Here is a 19,452-nt window from a genome sequence, read left to right on the forward strand (position 1 = left end):
ACTTGTATATTATTTGTAATTCATAACCCATTCCCCAAATATGTAACTGTATATTTTCAGCCTTCTGGCTGTAAGCTCTTCCAATAAACCGTTAATTATTATTATTATTATTATTATTATTATTATTATTATTATTATTATTATTATTATTATTATTATAAAGTGTCATGGTCGCGTGTTGCCGATCAGGGTAGACCCGCGTGGAAAGCCCCGACCAGTGGTGATGGCCTGAGGCTCCCCAGGTTATAATGGTGTATATGACATCATGTAGAGGACTGCTGGAGGTAACTGCTGGAATGTGTGAATGATCAGAAGAGGGAAGGAAGGCAGGCTGGCTAGCTAGGTGACTTGGTGCAACTGAGAAAATAAATGCCAACAGTCGTGACCTGGAGGTGAAAGGAGGGATTGGGTCCTCTTTGAGTCATGATAGTAGCACTGTCCTTGGCTGGCAACTCTATATATGATATATATCCTAATTCTACAAGACACTAATGCTGTTTCTTACACAATACTCACTTTAACACTACGTGGTACATTTTATTACTAACCCATACATAATCTAATACATTTCTTTCTTTTGTTCGCCTTGCCTCTCTTCGTACTTCATTTATTTCTCTATCAATACATCGTGTCTGGTGTCTGCTGAAAACTGCCCACGCTCAGACTAGTTGAGAAATATTTTTTTAGGTTTTTAAGATTTCAATCCCTCAAAATATTATTCGTATATGAAATGAATCCCCCCCCCCCTAAAAAGATAGGTCTCGGTCTTGACTTCAAAGGGTCTTGGTCTTGTACTTGTGGTCTTGAATACAGCACTATTTTCACACCAACAACTTTAATTACAAGAACATTTTATCGTCTCTGTCGAAACTTATGCCTGTCTGTCTATCTGTCTCATGTTATCACGGTTGATGCAAGATAATTAATAATAATAATAATAATAATAATAATAATAACAATAATAACACAAGGCGGATATGAAGGCTGGGGTGAAGATGGTTGTGACTCAGGCAGGCTCTGTACTATACATTTCCCTCCCCAAGTTGAGAAAGGATGACACACCACCTCGCAGCTTCCTCACGAGTAATGTTGACACCAGCAGGAGCAACACCTTTTCCTTTTATCCTCCTCGCCACTGATCGGCTCGTTAGCCGCTTGGGTGATCGGTCACGTCTCTGTTACTCACTGTTGGCCCCTGAATGTATCTGAACCTGCTCCAGTGCTGGTCAAGTCTGGTCTTGAAAGAGCTCACACTCGGTGCCGTCACAACACTCTCTGCCAAGTTGTTCCAAGAGTTTACAATTCTTACTCCGAAAAAGTTTGCCCTCACAGTTTTCTGCACATGTGGCTTCTTCAATCTTGAGCTGTGACCCCCCTTGTGGGGCAGGCGTCCGCCAGTTCCAGGTAAAGGCACTCGCCTAAGTAGTGCCCTTTGAGATGCTTATACACCTCAATTAGTCGCCCGTCTGTAGTATAAGCTAGGCAATTTTAGGCGCTCTAATCTCTCAGGGTAGCTGAGGTGCCGAAGTGCCGGCACCAGTCTGTTGGCCCTCCTTTGGACATTTTCAATCAACTGACACCTACATCTCTATTACCACTACACAAACGTTTCAATAACTATTAGTATGTTGTCTTAAATTTGTATCACTTTATCTGTTCATGTATTTGGTAGATGGGGTGATTTTTCCAGATTATTAGTGTTGTTTGTAGGCTATTATCATTATTATTAATTCAGTGCCTCCACAATGTCTTCGATTTAAGGAAAATTAATAAATGAATAAAGTATAATGTCGACCAATAGTCAGTTGTACTAGACTTGTCCCAACTAAACATTGGTGTTCACGTTACAGAGGCCTGGTGTTTATATGCCATGGGTTTGGGGAACATCTTCAGTGGTACGAGGACCTGGCGCTCCGCCTCACAGCCACCGGGCTCCTTGCCTTCGGCCACGACCATGGTGAGTTCATTATTACTTTGCATGGGTGCGGCGGCCGTGTGGCTGCAGCGCTCGAATGCTCTGTTATAGGTACTTAGTTCACGACCAGGATACCCCAAGTGAAGGTGATCGAGTAGTGTCGTCCACGTTGCCTCCTTGTATTCAGTTGACGATATCCACAGGAAATTGTGACCTCTGTAGTGCCACCTATCTTCAGTATTTAAAGAAATATTTTACATAGTATAAATTTGACCTTTTGTCCCTTAATAAATATGCTAACTAGTTGAGATCCGGATGGGGCGTCTCATTTGCTTTTTGATGAGTTGTACCCAGCCTAACACCGCGCCAACTTTCATGATTTTATACAGTGATGAAACACTAATGTCACTTAGTACCCACACTATTGGTATTTTCTCATATGTTTTTCTATTATAATTTATCGTTACCATTCGCCTCTGACGACCTATCAACTCTTTCTGGTGTCTGCTGAAAGTGTTCTCGCTACTGACTCTTACGACAACAGTCCGTCGCCTTATTTCAAGCTAAAACTAATCTTCCTTTTTTAATAAGTTCCTATGATTATTAAATGCTCTTTTTCCTTGTCCTATTCTTCTTTTAGTTGAGTTCTTATATCCACTACCACAACTAATATTACTTCCCAAATGCACCAAAATTTTAGGCAGTTATACAATTATTTTTTTTAAACACTTGAGACGATCACCAGTGTACTATACAAGGTTCCCACATTCCTTATAATTTTTAATTCGTTCATAACTTCTCCAACTTGTGTTTCTTAAACTTTATTTCCTTTTTATTTGTATCTCCACACTGTCATTGGAGCTCTACTGACATCTGTTGAAACACACCTGACGTCAGTTTATTATTCATCCGCTAATTGAAACATTACAAATTTGAATTCATAATGTGTGTATGATGGGAAACAAATTGTATTTTATAACATAAATACAAACGGTAAGTGAATAATTCAACTGAAGAACCTAGTAAGCTGCCGGAGTCACTTCACCACCCAATATTGCTTACAAGTTACTTCTAGTTACTGGTGCTGTTACAGGTGTTGCCTGGTGCTGTTACAGGTGTTGCCTGGTGCTGGTACAGGTGTTGCCTGGTGCTGGTACAGGTGATGCCTGGTGCTGGTACAAGTGTTGTCTGATGCCTATTGCTGGTACAGGTGTTGTCTGATGCCTGGTGCTGGTACAGGTGGCGTCTGATGCCTGGTGCTGGTACAAGTGTTGTCTGATCCCTGGTGCTGGTACAGGTGTTGCCTGGTGCTGGTACAGGTGATGCCTGGTGCTGGTACAAGTGTTGTCTGATGCCTATTGCTGGTACAGGTGTTGTCTGATGCCTATTGCTGGTACAGGTGTTGTCTGATGCCTGGTGCTGGTACAAGTGTTGTCTGATCCCTGGTGCTGGTACAGGTGTTGCCTATTGCTGGTACAGTTGTTGTCTGATGCCTGGTGCTGGTACAGGTGTCGTCTGATGCCTGGTGCTGGTACAGGTGTTGCCTGTTGCTGGTACAGGTGTCGTCTGATGCCTGGTGTTGGTACAGGCGTTGTCTGTGCCTGGTGCTGGTACAGGTGTTGTCTGATGCCTGTTGCTGGTACAGGTGTTGTCTGATGCCTGGTGCTGGTACAGGTGTTGCCTATTGCTGGTACAGTTGTTGTCTGATGCCTGGTGCTGGTACAGGTGTCGTCTGATGCCTGGTGCTGGTACAGGTGTTGCCTGTTGCTGGTACAGGTGTCGTCTGATGCCTGGTGCTGGTACAGGTGTTGTCTGATGCCTGTTGCTGGTACAGGTGTTGTCTGATGATGCCTGGTGCTGGTACAGGTGTTGTCTGATGCCTGTTGCTGGTACAGGTGTTGTCTGATGCCTGTTGCTGGTACAGGTGTCGTCTGATGCCTGGTGTTGGTACAGGCGTTGTCTGTTGCCTGGTGCTGGTACAGGTGTTGTCTGATGCCTGTTGCTGGTACAGGTGTTGTCTGTTGCCTGGTGCTGGTACAGGTGTTGTATGATGCCTGGTGCTGGTACAGGTGTTGTCTGATGCCTGGTGCTGGTGGGTGCTGGTGCTGGTACAGGTGTTGTATGATGCCTGGTGCTGGTACAGGTGTTGTATGATGCCTGGTGCTGGTACAGGCGTCGTCTGATGCCTGGTGCTGGTACAGGTTGTTGTCTGATGCCTGGTGCTGGTACAGGGTTGTTGATGCGGTGGGGCGTCGTCTGATGCCTGGTGCTGGTACGGTTGTTGTCTGATGCGCGGTGCTGGTACAGGCGTTGTCGATGCCTGGTGCTGGTACAGGCGTCTGATCTGGTGGGGTGTCTGGTGTGGTACGGTTGTTGTCTGATGCCGGTGCGGTACGGGTCGTCTGATGCCTGGTGCTGGTACAGTTGTTGTCTGATGCTGGTGGGTCTGGTGCCTGGTGCTGGTACAGGTGTTTATGCTGCTGCTGGTGCTGGTACAGGCGTCGTCTGATGCCTGGTGCTGGTACAGTGGTTGTCTGATGCCTGGTGCTGTGGGTGTGCGGTGCTGTCAGTTGTTGTCTGATGCCTGGTGCTGGTACGTTGTCGATGCCTGGTGCTGGTACAGGTGTTGTCTGATGCCTGGTGCTGTTGGTACGGTTTAGCTGGGTTGTCTGATGCCTGTGTGCCTGGTGCTGGTACAGGCGTCGTCTGATGCCTGGTGCTGGTGATTGTTGTCTGATGCCTGTGTGGTGAGTGTTGTCTGATGCTGGTGCTGGTACAGTTGTTGTCTGATGCCTGGTGCTGTTTGTGCCGGTGCTGGTCAGGCGTCGTCTGATGCCTGGTGCTGGTACAGGCTGTCTGATGCCTGGTGCTGGTACAGGTGTCGTCTGATGCCTGGTGCTGGCTGGTGTGTTGCTGGTGCTGGTACAGGCGTTGTCTGATGCCTGGTGCTGGTACAGGTGTTGTCTGATGCCTGTGGTGCTGGTACAGGCGTTGTCTGATGCCTGGTGCTGGTACAGGTTGTTGTCTGATGCCTGGTGCTGGTACAGGTGTTGTCTGATGCCTGGTGCTGGCTGGGTGCGTTTGTTGTCTGATGCCTGGTGCTGGTACAGGCGTCTTGCTGCGGCGGTTGTGCTGGTGCTGGTCGTTGCTGGTGCTGGTACAGGTGTTGTCTGATGCCTGGTGCTGGTGGGTGTTGTCTGGTGCTGGTACAGGCGTTGTCTGATGCCTGGTGCTGGTACGGTGGTGTCGATGCCTGGTGCTGGTACAGGTGTTGTCTGATGCCTGGTGCTGGTACAGGCGTTGTCTGATGCCTGGTGCTGGTACAGGTGTTGTCTGATGCCTGGTGCTGGTACAGGTGTTGCATGTTGCTGGTACAGTGTTGTCTGACCTGGTGCTGGTACAGTGTTGTCTGATGCCGTGCTGGTACAGGTGTTGTTGCTGATGCCTGGTGCTTCGTTTGCCTGGTGCTGGTACAGGCGTTGTCTGATGCCTGGTGCTGGTACAGTTGTTGTCTGATGCCTGGTGCTGGTACAGGCGTCGTCTGATGCCTGGTGCTGGTACAGTTGTTGTCTGATGCCTGGTGCTGGTACAGGCGTTGTCTGATGCCTGGTGCTGGTACGGTTGTTGTCTGATGCCGGTGCTGGTACGGGTGTCGTCTGATGCTTGGTGCTGGTACAGGCGTTGTCTGATGCCTGGTGCTGGTACAGGCGTCGTCTGATGCCTGGTGCTGGTACGGTTGTTGTCTGATGCCTGGTGCTGGTACAGGCGTTGTCTGATGCTGGTGGTACAGGCGTCGTCTGATGCCTGGTGCTGGTACAGGCGTCGTCTGATGCCTGGTGCTGGTACGGTTGTTGTCTGATGCCTGGTGTTGGTACAGGCGTTGTCTGATGCCTGGTGCTGATACAGTTGTTGTCTGATGCCTGGTGCTGGTACAGGTGTCTGATGCCTGGTGCTGGTACAGGTGTCGTCTGATGCCTGGTGCTGGTACAGTTGTTGTCTGATGCCTGGTGCTGGTACAGGTGTTGTCTGATGCCTGGTGCTGGTATACGGTTGTTGTCTGGTGCTGGTACAGGCGTCGTCTGATGCCTGGTGCTGGTACAGTTGTTGTCTGATGCCTGGTGCTGGTACAGTTGTTGTCTGATGCCTGGTGCTGGTACAGTTGTTGTCTGATGCCTGGTGCTGGTACAGTTGTTGTCTGATGCCTGGTGCTGGTACAGTTGTTGTCTGATGCCTGGTGCTGGTACAGGCGTCGTCTGATGCCTTGCTGGTACGGTTGTTGTCTGATGCTGCTGGTACAAGTGTTGTCTGATGCCTGGTGCTGATACAGTTGTTGTCTGGTGCTGGTACAGGCGTCGTCTGATGCCTGGTGCTGGTACAGTTGTTGTCTGATGCCTGGTGCTGGTACAGGCGTCGTCTGATGCCTGGTGCTGGTACAGTTGTTGTCTGATGCCTGGTGCTGGTACAGTTGTTGTCTGATGCCTGTGCTGGTACAGTTGTTGTCTGATGCCTGGTGCTGGTACAGTTGTTGTCTGATGCCTGGTGCTGGTACAGGCGTCGTCTGATGCCTGGTGCTGGTACAGTTGTTGTCTGATGCCTGGTGCTGGTACAAGTGTTGTCTGATGCCTGGTGTTGGTACAGGCGTTGTCTGTTGCCTTGCTGGTACAGGTGTCGTCTGATGCCTGTTGCTGGTACAGGTGTTGTCTGATGCCTGGTGTTGGTACAGGCGTTGTTGCTGTTGCTGGTACAGGTGTCGTCTGATGCCTGTTGCTGGTACAGGTGTCTGATGCCTGGTGCTGGTACAGGTGTTGTCTGATGCCTGGTGCTGGTACAGGCGTTGTCTGATGCCTGGTGCTGGTACAGGTGTTGTCTGATGCCTGGTGTTGGTACAGGCGTTGTCTGTTGCCTGTTGCTGGTACAGGTGTTGTCTGATGCCTGGTGCTGGTACAAGTGTTGTCTGATGCCTGGTGCTGGTACAAGTGTTGTCTGATGCCTGGTGTTGGTACAGGCGTTGTCTGTGCCTGTTGCTGGTACAGGTGTCGTCTGATGCCTGTTGCTGGTACAGGTGTTGTCTGATGCCTGGTGCTGGTACAAGTGTTGTCTGATGCCTGGTGTTGGTACAGGCGTTGTCTGTGCCTGTTGCTGGTACAGGTGTCGTCTGATGCCTGTTGCTGGTACAGGTGTTGTCTGATGCCTGGTGTTGGTACAGGCGTTGTCTGTTGCCTGTTGCTGGTACAGGTGTTGTCTGATGCCTGGTGCTGGTACAAGTGTTGTCTGATGGCTCTGTACAAGTGTTGTCTGATGCCTGGTGTTGGTACAGGCGTTGTCTTTGCCTGTTGCTGGTACAGGTGTCGTCGATGCCTGTTGCTGGTACAGGTGTTGTCTGATGCCTGGTGTTGGTATGGGCGTTGTCTGTTGCCTGTTGCTGGTACAGGTGTCGTCTGATGCCTGTTGGTACAGGTGTCGTCTGATGCCTGGTGTTGGTACAGGCGTTGTCTGTTGCCTGGTGCTGGTACAGGTGTGTTGCCTGGTGCTGGTACAGGTGTTGTATGATGCCTGGTGCTGGTACAGGTGTTGTCTGATGCCTGGTGCTGGTACAGGTGTTGCCTGGTGCTGGTACAGGTGTTGTATGATGCCTGGTGCTGGACAGGTGTTGTCGATGCCTGGTGCTGGTACAGGTGTTGTCTGATGCCTGGTGCTGGTACAGGTGTTGTCTGTTGCCTGGTGCTGGTACAGGTGTTGTATGATGCCTGGTGCTGGTACAGGTGTTGCATGTTGCTGGTACAAGTGTTGTCTGATGCCTGTTGCTGGTACAGGTGTTGTCTGTTGCTGGTACAGTTGTCTGATGCCTGGTGCTGGTACAAGTGTTGCCTGTTGCTGGTACAGGTGTCGTCTGATGCCTGATGCTGGTACAGGTGTCGTCTGATGCCTGGTGCTGGTACAGGTGTTGCATGTTGCTGGTACAGTGTTGTCTGATCCCTGGTGCTGGTACAGGTGTTGCCTGTTGCTGGTACAGTTGTTGTCTGATGCCTGGTGCTGGTACAAGTGTTGCCTGTTGCTGGTACAGGTGTCGTCTGATGCCTGTTGCTGGTACAGGTGTCGTCTGATGCCTGGTGCTGGTACAGGTGTCGTCTGATGCCTGTTGCTGGTACAGGTGTCGTCTGATGCCTGGTGCTGGTACAGGTGTTGTATGATGCCTGGTGCTGGTACAGGTGTTGCATGTTGCTGGTACAGGTGTCGTCTGTGCCTGTTGCTGGTACGTGTCGTCTGATGCCTGGTGCTGGTACAGTTGTTGTCTGATGCCTGGTGCTGGTACAAGTGTTGCCTGTTGCTGGTACAGGTGTCGTCTGATGCCTGTTGCTGGTACAGGTGTCTGATGCCTGGTGCTGGTACAGGTGTTGCATGTTGTGGTACAAGTGTTGTCTGATCCCTGGTGCTGGTACAGGTGTTGCCTGTTGCTGGTACAGTTGTTGTCTGATGCCTGGTGCTGGTACAAGTGTTGCCTGTTGCTGGTACAGGTGTCGTCTGATGCCTGTTGCTGGTACAGGTGTCGTCTGATGCCTGGTGCTGGTACAGGTGTCGTCTGATGCCTGGTGCTTGTTCAGGTGTTGCCTGTTGCTGGTGCAGTGTCGTCTGATGCCTGTTGCTGGTACAGGTGTTGTATGTTGCTGGTACAGGTGTCGTCTGATGCCTGTTGCTGGTACAGGTGTCGTCTGATGCCTGGTGCTGGTACAGGTGTCGTCTGATGCCTGGTGCTGGTACAAGTGTTGTCTGATGCCTGGTGCTGGTACAGGTGTTGCATGTTGCTGGTGCAGTGTCGTCTGATGCCTGTTGCTGGTACAGGTGTTGTATGTTGCTGGTTCAGGTGTCGTCTGATGCCTGTTGCTGGTACAGGTGTCGTCTGATGCCTGTTGCTGGTACAGGTGTCGTCTGATGCCTGGTGCTGGTACAGGTGTCGTCTGATGCCTGGTGCTGGTACAGGTGTCGTCTGATGCCTGGTGCTGGTACAGGTGTCGTCTGATGCCTGGTGCTGGTACAGGTGTCGTCAATGCCTGGTGCAGGTGTTGCCTGTTGCTGGTACAGGTGTCGTCTGATGCCTGGTGTTGGTACAGGCGTTGTCTGTTGCCTGGTGCTGGTACAGGTGTTGTATGATGCCTGGTGCTGGTACAGGTGTTGCATGTTGCTAGTACAGGTGTTGTCTGATGCATGGTGCTGGTACAGGTGATGCCTGGTGCTGGTACAGGTGATGCCTGGTGCTGGTACAGGTGTTGCCTGGTGCTGGTACAGGTGTTGCCTGGTGCTGGTACAGGTGTTGCCTGGTGCTGGTACAGGTGTTGCCTGGTGCTGGCATAGGTGTTGCCTGGTGCTGGTACAGGTGTTGCCTGGTGCTGATACAGGTGTCGTCTGATGCCTGTTGCTGGTACAGGTGTCGTCTGATGCCTGGTGCTGGTACAGGTGTCGTCTGATGCCTGGTGCTGGTTCAGGTGTTGCCTGTTGCTGGTGCAGTGTCGTCTGATGCCTGTTGCTGGTACAGGTGTTGTATGTTGCTGGCTGTACAGGTGTCGTCTGATGCCTGTTGCTGGTACAGGTGTCGTCTGATGCCTGGTGCTGGTACAGGTGTCGTCTGATGCCTGGTGCTGGTACAAGTGTTGTCTGATGCCTGGTGCTGGTACAGGTGTTGCATGTTGCTGGTGCAGTGTCGTCTGATGCCTGTTGCTGGTACAGGTGTTGTATGTTGCTGGTACAGGTGTCGTCTGATGCCTGTTGCTGGTACAGGTGTCGTCTGATGCCTGTTGCTGGTACAGGTGTCGTCTGATGCCTGGTGCTGGTACAGGTGTCGTCTGATGCCTGGTGCTGGTACAGGTGTCGTCTGATGCCTGGTGCTGGTGCAGGTGTTGCCTGTTGCTGGTACAGGTGTCGTCTGATGCCTGGTGCTGGTGCAGGTGTTGCCTGTTGCTGGTACAGGTGTCGTCTGATGCCTGGTGTTGGTACAGGCGTTGTCTGTTGCTGGTGCTGGTACAGGTGTTGTATGATGCCTGGTGCTGGTACAGGTGTTGCATGTTGCTGGTACAGGTGGCGTCTGATGCCTGGTGCTGGTACAGGTGTTGCATGTTGCTAGTACAGGTGTTGTCTGATGCATGGTGCTGGTACAGGTGATGCCTGGTGCTGGTACAGGTGATGCCTGGTGCTGGCATAGGTGTTGCCTGGTGCTGGTACAGGTGTTGCCTGGTGCTGGTACAGGTGTTGCCTGGTGCTGGTACAGGTGTTGTCTGATGCCTGGTGCTGGTACAGGTGTTGCCTGGTGCTGGCATAGGTGTTGCCTGGTGCTGGTACAGGTGTTGCCTGGTGCTGATACAGGTGTTGCCTGATGCTGGTGCAGGTGTTGTCTGATGCCTGGTGCTGGTACAGGTGTTGTCTGATGCCTGGTGCTGGTACAGGTGATGCCTGGTGCTGGTACATGTGTTGCCTGGTGCTGGTACAGGTGTTGTCTGATGCCTGGTGCTGGTACAGGTGTTGTCTGATGCCTGGTACTTGTACAGGTGTTGTCTGGTGTAACGTGAAGGCCAAAAGTCACTTGGAACTGACCTTATCACAAGACAACAGGAAGTTAACCTTGCGATAACGTCAGATTCAAGTGACTTTTGTCATTCATCATACACACGACAGCGCCCTTCATCTATTAGTGTGAGGAGGGCGGGTTAGGGTCCTGCCAGGGACAAAGTGGTGCTATTTCTCATTTCTCGCATTTTTATGTTACTGTTGCATATATTTATTAATTTATTCATTTATTCATTTCATGTATTACTCTCCCCAGAAGTGCGGGGCACTGTGTGTGTGCGCGTGCGTCTGTCTGTCTGTCTGCCTGTCTGTGTGTCAAATAGCTTGACAATAGTTAATTGAGGTGTATAAGCATCTCAAGGGGCACTACTCAGTCGAGTGTCCTTACTTGGAGCTGGCGGACTCTCGCCCCACACGGGATCACAGCTCAAGATTGAAGAAGACGCAAGTCCAGAAAACTGCAAGGGCAAACTTTTTCGGAGTGAGAGTTGTGAACTCTTGGAACAATCTACCAGAGAGTGTTGTGACGGCACCGAGTGTGAGCTCTTTCAAAACAAGACTTGACCAACACTGGAGCAGGTTCAGGTACATTCAGGAGCCGGTGCATGCCCAGTACTTGCCAACAGTGCGTGACAGAGACGTGACCGATCGCCCAAGCGGCTAACGAGCCGATTAGTGGTGAAGAGAATAAAAGTAATAGGTTCTTTGTACAACCGATACCCTTTCCCCGTTACCTGGCTGGCTAGCTTGGTGAGAGCAAGAGGCTGGGGAGTAAATCCCAAAGAATAAATCCCCGGGGAGGAACTATATCGCTGGGGGCGGGGTGAGGGGGGGGGGCAGGGGTCGAGAGGCTGCCTCTACAGTACAATGGAAATTTTGGATGCCTGCTGGAGGAGCCATATAGAGCAACGGCAGGGATCACGCGCCTCAGTAAGGAAGTGGCAGCTCTTCTGGTGTATTTGTTGCCGATGAACCCTTCAAAGATTTCGCTGACTGTACAAACACTAGATAATAAACTTTAAAACAAACTAACAAAGAACAGACCAACCGTTCAAACACCTAGTGACCTGATAAGTGGTGACACGGTAAATGAATACACACTTCACATGGTTCACAGATGCTACTGCTTACTGTCCATCATTCAAGGTACCGTCCTCATATGAGAGAGTCGTTGACCACAGTCCACTCTAGGCATTCTCGGGCTGTTTTCTACCAATCCATCCAATGCTTGGCTTTGAGCCTAAGATCTATAAATCAATCAATCCAAGGTTTTGTATTTCTCTGAGGACCCAGTTTAATAATTTAATTCATCCTTTCCAGTCTCTGCCTTCCCCTGGCCCTCCTACCCTCAACTTTGCTCATTAATATATCTCTCTTATTATCCCCTCGCTCCTGATTACATTACAAAAATCTCTTTTATCTTTTTTTGTACATTTCAAGTATCTCTCTTAAAGTTTTTGCTAACCTTAGTACTTCTTCATTTGTTTTCCTGTCAGTGTAGCTTATTCTTAGCATTCGCCTTTAGCCTCCAATCCCTTTTTGGTGTCTGCTGAAAGTATCCACACATCTGACCCATACATCAGTCCTTGCCATATAAAGCTATTTATCAGCCTTTTTCACAAATTGAAATTCATGTTTCTTTTCATTAGGTCTTTTAGATTATTAAATGCATTTTTGTCTTGCCCTATTATTGTTTTGATTTCGTCCATACATCAACCATCATAGCTAGTGTTACTTCCCAAATACACAAAAATTTTCCACTTGTTTAAGTACCCTGCTGCCAACCATAATTGTTATTTTTATAGGATTATGTTCAGTTTGGAAACAACCGTTATTCTCTTTTACTTCTGTGCCTCAACAGGATCTTATTTTCTTTGCTTTTAATAGTCCCACCCCATTTATCTCTTTTTTCTGGTTCGTTTGTTTAATCTTTCTGATCATTTTCCAATAATTATGCCTACAGTCATTATCTTCAATCTCCTTGTATTTCCTTTCTAGGTCATCTTTCTTGGCTTGTTTGCATTACTTCGATTTCTCGTCTCTTTTCGTCTATTTTCTTTAAAATTTAATTTGTCATCCACTCACTTTTAGTATCGTTCCCCCTATGTCCTTTAAGTTTTTCCTCATTTTCTAACATTACTTCTTTGTAATCATTAAATTGTTGTTCTGGTCCTTGTTCATCAAAGTCACTCTCTAGCAATACTGAAAATCTATTTTGAATTTCAATTTCATATTCTCTCCCTGACCCTGTTTTAAGCTTACCTAAATTCCACTTGATTTTGTCCATTGTTTTCTTTATTTAATTTTTGAAGTTTTGGCATCACTAAACTCATTACTGGGGCGTGATCTGCCCCTAGTTCAGATTATTGAATTTCTGAATCTTTCCTGAATTACTGTAAAGAATCTTAATGCCACACATCCACACACAACACAGTAATCGAGTTTGTTTCTAACCCTTTAGCTGCCAATGTAAGGGGTTAACTGCTCTGAAGATTGCATTTCTTTGTGTACGAACCTCTGTCCTGCATGGCAGTGAAGAGTGACATTACCCACATGAATCTGACCTCTATACATATATAGCTGTTAATGCATATGATGTATTTCTTTGTGTTTGAACCTCTGTCCTGCGTGGCAGTGAGAAGTGACACCACCCTCAGTGTCAAGACCTGACTAAATTACTCAGAATAGGCAAACTGTACTACAAGTTTTGTCAATAAATTTGTTAAACTAAAACTAACTGAAGGTTACAGGCTCACATTCACAACCACTATACACCAAATATTTTCACACATCTGAACAAACATTGACAAACTTTAAAACACACACACACACACACACACACACACACACACACACACACACCTCAGCAGGGAGAAGATAAGGGGAACACAACTGGCGGAGGTAGGGCATAGTGTGTTGAATCCCCGGGACAAAGACACTCAACGAGCTTGACAAAGGAGGTATAGACATGGTAATGAGGCTCAGTCACCCTGCCTAGCACACGTGACACACTGGGACACGCTCCTCACGCTCATTCTTGTACACTTGACGAACATCCTTCAATTATGGCGCGTAAAAACTGCCTCACATGTGTCCACCTGACCCGAGTGTCGCATGATGCTTTCCTCCTGACCCTAGTGTGTCATGATGCCTTCCTCCTGACCCTAGTGTGTCATGATGCCTTCCTCCTGACCCTAGTGTGTCATGATGCCTTCCTCCTGACCCTAGTGTGTCATGATGCCTTCCTCCTGACCCTAATGTGTACTATTGCCATACTCCTGACCCTTGTGTGTCATGATGCCTTCCTCCTGACCCTAGTGTCTCATGATGCCTTCCTCCTGACCTTAGTGTGTCATGATGCCCTCCTCCTGACCCTAGTGTGTCATGATGCCTTCCTCCTGACCCTAGTGTGTCATGATGCCTTCCTCCTGACCCTAGTGTGTCATGATGCCTCCCACTCCCTAGTGTGTCATGATGCCTTCCCTCCTGACCCTAGTGTGTCATGATGCCTTCCTCCTGACCCTAGTGTGTCATGATGCCTTCCTCCTGACCCTAGTGTGTCATGATGCCTTCCTCCTGACCCTAGTGTGTCATGATGACCCTGTGCCCTTCTTCCTGACCCTAGTGTGTCATGATGTCTCCTCCTGACCCTAGTGTGATGCCTCCCCCCAGTGTGTCATGATGACCCTAGTGTCTCATGATGCCTCCCCTGACCCTATGATGCCTCCCTGACCCTAGTGTGTCATGATGCCCTCCTCCTGACCCTAGTGTGTCATGATGCCTTCCTCCTGACCCTAGTGTCATGATGCCTCCTCCTGACCCTAGTGTCTCATGATGCCTCCCCTGACCCTAGTGTGTCATGATGCCTTCCTCCTGACCCTACTGTGTCATGATGCCTCCTCCTGACCCTAGTGTGTCATGTTGCCTTCCTCTGACCCTAGTGTGTCTTGATGCCTTCTGACCCTGATGCCTTCCTCCTGACCCTAGTGTGTCATGATGCCTTCCTCCTGACCCTACTGTGTCATGATGCCCTCCTCCTGACCCTAGTGCCTCATGATGCCTCCTGACATGCCTTGTGTGTCTTGATGCCTTCCTCCTGACCCTAGTGTGCCATGATGCCTTCCTCCTGACCCTAGTGTGATGATGCCTTCCTCCTGACCCTAGTGTGCCATATTGTCCTTCCCTGACCCTAGTGTGTCTTGATGCCTTCCTCCTGACCCTAGTGTGTCTTGATGCATTCCTCCTGACCCTAGTGTCTTGATGCCTTCCTCCTGACCCTAGTGTGTCCCTTCCTCCTGACCCTAGTGTGTCCCTTCCTCCTGACCCCCTAGTGACCCTAGTGTGTCATGATGCCTTCCTCCTGACCCTAGTGTGTCATGATGCCTTCCTCCTGACCCTAGTGTGTCTTGATGCCTTCCTCCTGACCCTAGTGTGCCCTATGTCCTTCCCTGACCCTAGTGTGTCATGATGCCTTCCTCCTGACCCTAGTGTGTCATGATGCCTCCTCCTGACCTAGTGTGTCTTGATGCCTTCCTCCTGACCCTAGTGTGCCTATTGTGACCCTAGTGCTTTCCCTCCTGACCCTAGTGTGTCATGATGCCTTCCTCCTGACCCTAGTGTGTCATGATGCCTTCCTCCTGACCCCCTGTGTCTGATGCCTTCCTCCTGACCCTAGTGTGCCCTATTGTCCTTCCCTGACCCTAGTGTGTCATGATGCCTTCCTCCTGACCCTAGTGTGTCATGATGCCTTCCTCCTGACCCTATTGTGTCTTGATGCCTTCCTCCTGACCCTAGTGTGCCCTATTGTCCTCCCTGACCCTAGTGTGTCATGATGCCTTCCTCCTGACCCTAGTGTGTATTGTCACCCTAGTGTGTCATGATGCCTTCCCTCCTGACCCCTGTGTGTGTGTCATGATGCCTTCCTCCTGACCCTAGTGTGTCTTGATGCCTTCCTCCTGACCCTAGTGTGTCCCTACCTTGTCCTCCTTCCCTGACCCTAGTGTGTCATGATGCCTTCCTCCTGACCCTAGTGTGTCTTGATGCCTTCCTCCTGACCCTAGTGTGCCCTATTGTCCTCCCCCTGACCCTAGTGTGTCATGATGCCTTCCTCCTGACCCTAGTGTGTCATGATGCCTTCCTCCTGACCCTAGTGTGTCTTGATGCCTTCCTCCTGACCCTAGTGTGCCCTATTGTCCTTCCCTGACCCTAGTGTGTCATGATGCCTTCCTCCTGACCCTAGTGTGTCTATGCCTTCCTCCTGACCCTAGTGTGTCATGATGCCTTCCTCCTGACCCTAGTGTGTCTTGATGCCTTCCTCCTGACCCTAGTGTGCCCTATTGTCCTTCCTGACCCTAGTGTGTCATGATGCCTTCCTCCTGACCCTAGTGTGTCTTGATGCCTTCCTCCTGACCCTAGTGTGCCCTATTGTCCTCCCTGACCCTAGTGTGTCATGATGCCTTCCTCCTGACCCTAGTGTGTCATGATGTTCCTCCTGACCCTAGTGTGTCTTGATGCCTCCTGACCTCTTGATGCCTTCCTCCTGACCCTAGTGTGCCCTATTGTCCTTCCCTGACCCTAGTGTGTCATGATGCCTTCCTCCTGACCCTAGTGTGTGATGCCCTTTCTCCTGACCCTAGTGTGTCATGATGCCTTCCTCCTGACCCTAGTGTGTCATGATGCCTTCCTCCTGACCCTAGTGTGTCTTGATGCCTTCCTCCTGACCCTAGTGTGCCCTATTGTCCTCCCCTGACCCTCCTGAACCATATAATTCACCGTAATTCATTTTACATTACAGTCACCGGTGTGCTGTAACAAACATGACGCACATTGCAGTCAATATTTAGACAAGATAAACTGATGTTAATATTAGAACACACGTACACACACACACGCAGGACCATCGGCCTTGGTTTTGTCGCAGAGAACTGGCCCACAGCCAGAGTACCACGCTCGGGGCGAGATTGAGGCTGCCTGGCCACCACACTGCATGGTACAATGCCTGCACACCACACACTGCATGGTACAGCGCCGGCACACCACACACTGCATGGTACAGTGCCGGTACACCACACACTATGGTACAGTACCGGTACACCACACACTGTATGGTACAGTACCGGTACACCACATACTGCATGGTACAGTAACGGTACACCACATACTGCATGGTACAGTACCGGTACACCACATACTGCATGGTACAGTGCCAGAACACCACACACTGCATGGTACAGTGCCGGCACACCACACACTGCATGGTACAGTACCGGTATGCCACATACTGCATGGTACAGTGCCGGCACACCACACACTGCATGGTACAGTGCCGGCACACCATACACTATGGTGTAGTGGTACTAATAATTGTGTTTTTAATTGGTGGTGTAGGTGGTGATGCAAATGGTGATGCAGGTGGTGATGCAGGTGGTGGTGTATGTAAAGGCCTGGACTTTGAGATATAAATCCCTTGCCAGCCTAATCAGGATCTTATAAAAGGAAAGTCAAGAACCATGGGTTTCCAAGGGGTAACAAACAACCGTTAGAGATTGACTTCTCTTTACTACGAAAAAAATCACAATAATTGACACCACTCACACAAATATTAAATTAACAATTACGGGAGTCAAACAATTTACAGATATTTCCTTCGCGGTGGAATGTTCCGTTAACCCTGTGGTCCGCTCTCAGGGGGAAGGTCCAGGGCAGCCTCCTCACTTGGCGTTGGTGGGCGATGTCTGCCACACAGGAAAGACACCAAGGCACGGACGGTGGATAGGACGTGGAGGAAGTGGCAGCCTCGGTAGTAGCTGGAGTAGGTGTCCGGAGATTAACAGCCGAGTAGTGAAGGAATGGGGAATCAGCTCAGGAGCCCCAGATGAGCACACAACCAGAATTGAAATCGAACAATGGGGGAAGTGCAGCTGTGGCGCTGGCTGGACAACCATCCCGCTCGTTACAGCCCTTACAGTATACTGGATGTGGTGGTGTAGGAGGTGATGTAGGTGGTGGTGTAAGTGATGACGTAGGTGATGATGCAGGTGATGTATGTGGTGATGACGGGGTGGTGTAGGTGGAGATGCAGGGGTGTTGTAGGTGGTGATGTAGGTGGTGATGTAGGTGGTGATGTAGGTGGTGGTGAAGGTGGTGATGTAGGTGGTGATGTAGGTGGTCATGCAGGTGGTGATGCAGCTGGTGATGTAGGTGGTGGTGAAGGTGGTCATGCAGGTGGTGATGTAGGTGGTCATGCAGGTGGTGATGCAAGTGGTGATGAGTGGTGGTGAAGGTGTGGTCATGCAGGTGGTGATGCAAGTGTGGTGATGTAGGTTGCTGATGCGGGTGGTGGTGTGGGTTGTGAGTGAAAGTGTGTGGTGGTGAAGTGAGTGGTGGTGATATAGGTGGTGGTGTAGGTGGTGAAAGTGAGGTGGTGGAAGTAGGTGATGGTGTAGGTGGTGTAGGTGACATAGGTGGTGAAAGTGGTGTGGTGAGAGTAGGTGGTGGTGTAGATTAATGGTGAAAGTGGTGAATTCAGAGTAGGTGGTGGTGTGGGTGGTGAGAGTGGTGGTGGAGTAGGTGATGTGGTGTAGGTGGTGGTGAAGGTGGGTGAAAGTGGTGGTGGTGTGGGTGGTATAAGTGGTGGTGAAGTAGGTGTGGTGGTGTGGGTGGTGAAGTGGGTGGTGGTGTAGGTGGTGAAAGTGGTGGTGAAGTAGGTGGTGGTGATATAGGTGGTAGTGTAGGTGGTGAAAGTGGTGGTGAAGTAGGAGATGGTGTAGGTGGTGGTGTAGGTGATGATATAGGTGGTGAAAGTGGTGGTGGTGTAGGTGGTATAAGTGGTGGTGAGTAGGTGGTGGTGTAGGTGGTGGTGAAGGTGGTGGTGACGTAGGTGGTGATGATGTAGGTGGTGGTGTAGGTGGTCTTGGCTGGGATTGAGTTAGGAAAATTGGTAGCGTGGCAGAGTACCATCATCAGGGGAGGTTAAGTGATGATACGTTACCACACGGATATAGGGAATGGGATACGAACACATTTCTGAACAACAAGTTACCACGAGGCATAGAATATGAACAAAGGCACAGCCAACTCATGTCTCTCCACTCCAGGACCTTGGGCACCTATACCAGATGACAGACACTCACTACACGCATGGGAAAAACAGCAGAGCATGGGACTAGGCGCTTCTCGGGTTGGCAGACGTGCTTCCCTCGGAATTTTTCTTCACTTGAAGTGCTTCCTGGGCTGGAAGAGGACTGGTGCTCGGTCCAGACTGGGGGGAGACAGCTGCCTTAGCCAGAATCTGGGTTGGAATGCCTAACTTTTACTTGTTTGGGTCGGTATTAATTCCTATTTCAAGGCCACCCTATCCTCGTGGTGTAATCAAGGTCCATGTAATATCACAATCGTGTGGTGTAGGTGGTGGTGTGTGTAAGTGGCGGCGTAGGTAGTGATGTACTGTAGGTGGCGATGCGGGTGGTGGTTATTCACCTCTCCAACATGTGACAACTCTTCATAGTGTAGGCCTGGGCAGCCTGGTGATGTGGTAACGGTTTATGTGTTACATCATACTCAGGAGGAAGTGTCAACAATCTCTCTCTTGCCGTGTCTTGTCGTCTGCTCAAGACGTTATTATATTGGATTATTTGAGATGTTCTTTCTATCGGGACGTGATGTTAGTCACCCTATGGTAATGCTTCACATATTAAGGTGTAACTATGTCGTATAAACCAGCGTAGGTGAGTTGAGTCTTCCTTCAGCCGTCACCACGATGGTCCACCTCTCCCGTTACCCTGTCTCATTCAACTGTCCCTCGTCTAACAGTGTTTACCTCTCAGTAATGACGGTTTATAGGCACGAGATGAGGGATACAGTGGCAGGTGAGGGATTGGTCAATAGGATACAGAGAGAGAGACGGCGTGTCTCCGTTTCCTTGGCGGAGCACCAAGTGAGGCAGCCGCAGGAACAAGGACCACCCCCCACCCCACCAGTCC

General features: G+C 49.8%; 1 protein-coding gene across 1 annotated transcript in view; it reads left to right on the forward strand.

Moving 5' to 3' along the window:
- Window positions 1-19,452, forward strand: part of LOC121859290 (monoglyceride lipase-like) — a 65,688-nt gene that overhangs the window by 33,778 nt on the left and 12,458 nt on the right. The window contains exon 2 of the mRNA XM_042356073.1: window positions 1,851-1,957. Coding sequence (XP_042212007.1) covers window positions 1,851-1,957 — 107 coding nt within the window. The remainder of the gene's footprint in view (window positions 1-1,850; window positions 1,958-19,452) is intronic.

The sequence above is a fragment of the Homarus americanus genome, unplaced genomic scaffold (genome assembly GCF_018991925.1).
Source record: "Homarus americanus isolate GMGI-L3 unplaced genomic scaffold, GMGI_Hamer_2.0 scaffold36188, whole genome shotgun sequence".
In the NCBI taxonomy this organism is placed as follows: Eukaryota; Metazoa; Arthropoda; class Malacostraca; order Decapoda; family Nephropidae; genus Homarus; species Homarus americanus.